Source organism: Protobothrops mucrosquamatus, unplaced genomic scaffold, assembly GCF_001527695.2.
Source record: "Protobothrops mucrosquamatus isolate PMUCROS unplaced genomic scaffold, P.Mucros_1.0 scaffold_311, whole genome shotgun sequence".
Classification (NCBI taxonomy): Eukaryota; Metazoa; Chordata; class Lepidosauria; order Squamata; family Viperidae; genus Protobothrops; species Protobothrops mucrosquamatus.
Window position 1 is genome coordinate 787,542 of NW_015386387.1, and position 3,252 is coordinate 790,793.

Consider the following 3,252-nt stretch of genomic DNA (forward strand, 5'->3'; position numbering starts at 1 on the left):
AAATTTGGGTCTTCAAATACAGATTACTGAGGAATTGAAATTAAAGTGTTATGTCGATAGTGACTATGCAAATGACATAAACACAAGGAAATCAAATTCTGGGATTATAATATTGTTTGGAGGGACTCTGATTGGATGGAAATCCAGAAAACAAACAACTGTTGCTATTTCAACAGCGGAAGCAGAGTTTATTGCTTTAGCTGAATTGTGTTCTGAAGTAACATGGTATGTACAGTTGTTGCAAGATTTAAATATTAATGTAAAAGAATCTGTAAAGGTATTTGAAGACAATGCTGTCTGTATAAAAATGGCAACTGGTGATAGGGTGAAGAACAGAAGTAAACATGTAGACATTAAATATTGTAATGTCAGGGAAGCTGTAAAAGGAAAATTGATTAGTTTACATCATTGTTCTTCTGAGGATAATTTGGCAGACATGATGACTAAACCATTGGATGGTATTTACTATGGAAAATGTATTAAGTCAATAGGTCTGATGTCTCTTCCTATCATGAAGGGAGGAGTGTTGGAATATTCATGAGCAGGAAGAGTCATGTGGTAACTCAGTCAGCCAATGTGAAGAAAGTGCTACTGAGTCTGTGCAAAAGGTTATTGAGTTAGAAGCTGGGTTTCAGTTTCAGTCTCAGGTCTGTCTCTGCTTTAAGAAGTCTTCATTTGTGCTATGTTGCTGTAAAGAAGAATGTATGGTACTGTAAATATTTTGCTATGAATATAAAGAGTTTATTTGAATCAGCTATATGCAGTCAACTGTGAGAGCTTCTGATTTATTTTTTCACCAATAGAGAAATTAAAATTCTCTAACAACAAATATTTTGTAGCTTACGGAATAATAATTGCAGATGAATGGACTTTTTCTCTTTTGTAGTTGATGTGTCCGCAACAATACCTTTGCAAGTTTCACCTATGGATTTTCACTTGGATCATCAATTCTCCATATCAGTGACTGAACCTACATTACGTGAACAGCAGCTCCAACAGGAATTGTTAGCCCTCCAACAAAAACAACAAATCCAAAGACAGATCCTCATAGCAGAATTCCAGAGACAACATGAACAACTTTCTCGTCAACATGAAGCCCAACTACATGAACACATAAAGGTGTGTGATGCAGCTTGAAGGGCAGGGATGTGGGGTATATGTGCAAGCTTATGGTTCTTATATATTATATTTTTAAAAATTCAATTTGTGTGTGTGCCTCCCTGCCTCCCTGACTGACACACTGACTGGAGTATTATTCTTGCTGATGTGCAAGAAGTTCAGTTTCCATAGTGTCTCAGTGAGTAAGCGAACAACGAGAATAAACAAGACTTTACCAAGGGAGTCTCTTTATTCTTTTTTGTTCTAGTTCAGGCTAATCTTCATCCAAAAAATGGTTTCTGAAAACTTAGAACCAGAGCAAGTTACATGGGAAAAAAATTGTGGATTTGGCTAGAATGCTCAGTGGGGGAGGTTGCAAACCACATGGACAGCAAAGGTAATATCATCATGATCAGCAAAAGTGTTTTGTTTTTCTGCTACAAGGGCTAGCATATATTCGTATTGGAAGAGTGAATGAAGACAAGATTGCTATGTACAACACATGAGGGAAAATGCTAATTTCCTGAACTGCACAGCTAAAGTTCTTCAGGAGTGACAAGAGAAGAGAAAAAGAAACCAGAGGACAGGAAAATCTCTTTGGTGGAGACCAACATATGGAAAAATGTATTCCAAAGAACCATTCTGTACTAGTAGAGCTCAGAAACTGGTGCAGGCTCTCCCTTCAGAGGACAAAAGATACTTAAATCCCCATGGATCAAAGAAACCTAAGAGCTGCTTTGAGAAAAAGAAGAGGTGTGCCATAATGGTGGGTGAGCCCAGGTTGAGAGGGAGAGAGATGGCTGGATACAATGCAGATCAGAAAAAAAAAATCTGTATTAGAATCAGTTTGCTTCAAGTCATAGAATTGTAAGGTAGGAAGGGACTTTACAGGTAATCTAGTCCAATCCACTGCCCAGAACAGAAATCCTCACAATATCCTGGACAAATGGCTATCCATTTTTTTTCTTAAAAAACCTCAAATTATGGTGCACCCACAAATTCACGGGACAAGCTGTTCTTTAGGTCAGTGGCCTAAAGTGGTCACCTTTTGGGCACCAGGGACCGGTTCCATGGAAAGAGGTTTTTCTGCAGACTGGAAGGGGCGTGGTTTCACATGCTGCCTACATCCTGCAGATGGGGCTTCGCTTGTTTGCGTGGACCAGTTTCTGACATGCAGTGGCCCATTTCTGGTCCATGGATTGGGGGTTGGGGACCCCTGCTTTGGATAAAACATATCCAGTTTCTGGAACTGTTCTTCATAGAATTTAGCCTCCAAGCCCCTTATAATCCTTGCTACATTCTCATCTGCCCTCTTTTCAGTTCCTCAGCATTGTTTTGGCATGTGACCAGAAGTGGGCACAGTGTTCCATTACTATTAGCTGAGCAGTGCACCATAGACTAGTACTATCACTTCTTGTCTTCTTGACTCAATTCCTCTGTTGAATCAGCCTCAAATGGCATTGGCTGTTTTGGCAGCTACAATACATTGCTGGTTCATGCTTAATCTGTGGCCCACCAAGATTCCACAATCATTCTTACAAGTACCTGTGCATCTGATTTTTCCTGCCTAAGTGCAGAACCTTGCAATTCTCATCATTAAGCAACATTTTGATAACAAAATATCTAGGGGCCAATGCTCAAGTATATCAAGAACTTTTTGAATCTTGAAACTGTCTTGTGATAGTCTAGCAATCTCCCAGCTTTGTGTGACCTGCAAATATTATAAGCATCCTTCTCTTATCTAAATCATTTATAAATATGTTTTTTTTTCATGTATAAAATTTTTATTATTTTCATCATTAAAAAAAACATCACAAATATTACACAATGCTATGAAAAAACCCCCACCCCCCCGGACTTCCCAAACCTAATCCCAGGATAATATTCAGATATAAGTAAACAAGTATTAATATCTCTAACTCCACAAAATGTATTATTCTACATGTATAGGTAAGATATATTAAAAAGAAAAAAAAGAAAAACAAATTTACTAAAAACCTAGATTATATTCCACCACTCTATGCTTCTTTTGAATATAAACAATCCATCTTCTCCATATTAATAAAAATTGTTCGTTTGAATGATTCTTCAAGTAAGCCGAAATCTTTGCCATTTCAGCAAGGTTCGAAACTTTCAATCTCCAGTCTTCCATTG

The 3,252-nt window shown here is 37.8% G+C and overlaps 1 protein-coding gene across 1 annotated transcript in view; it reads left to right on the forward strand.

Moving 5' to 3' along the window:
* LOC107303004 (histone deacetylase 4) overlaps positions 1-3,252 on the forward strand; it is a 39,032-nt gene that overhangs the window by 30,212 nt on the left and 5,568 nt on the right. The window contains exon 2 of the mRNA XM_015832186.1: positions 887-1,119. Coding sequence (XP_015687672.1) covers positions 887-1,119 — 233 coding nt within the window. The remainder of the gene's footprint in view (positions 1-886; positions 1,120-3,252) is intronic.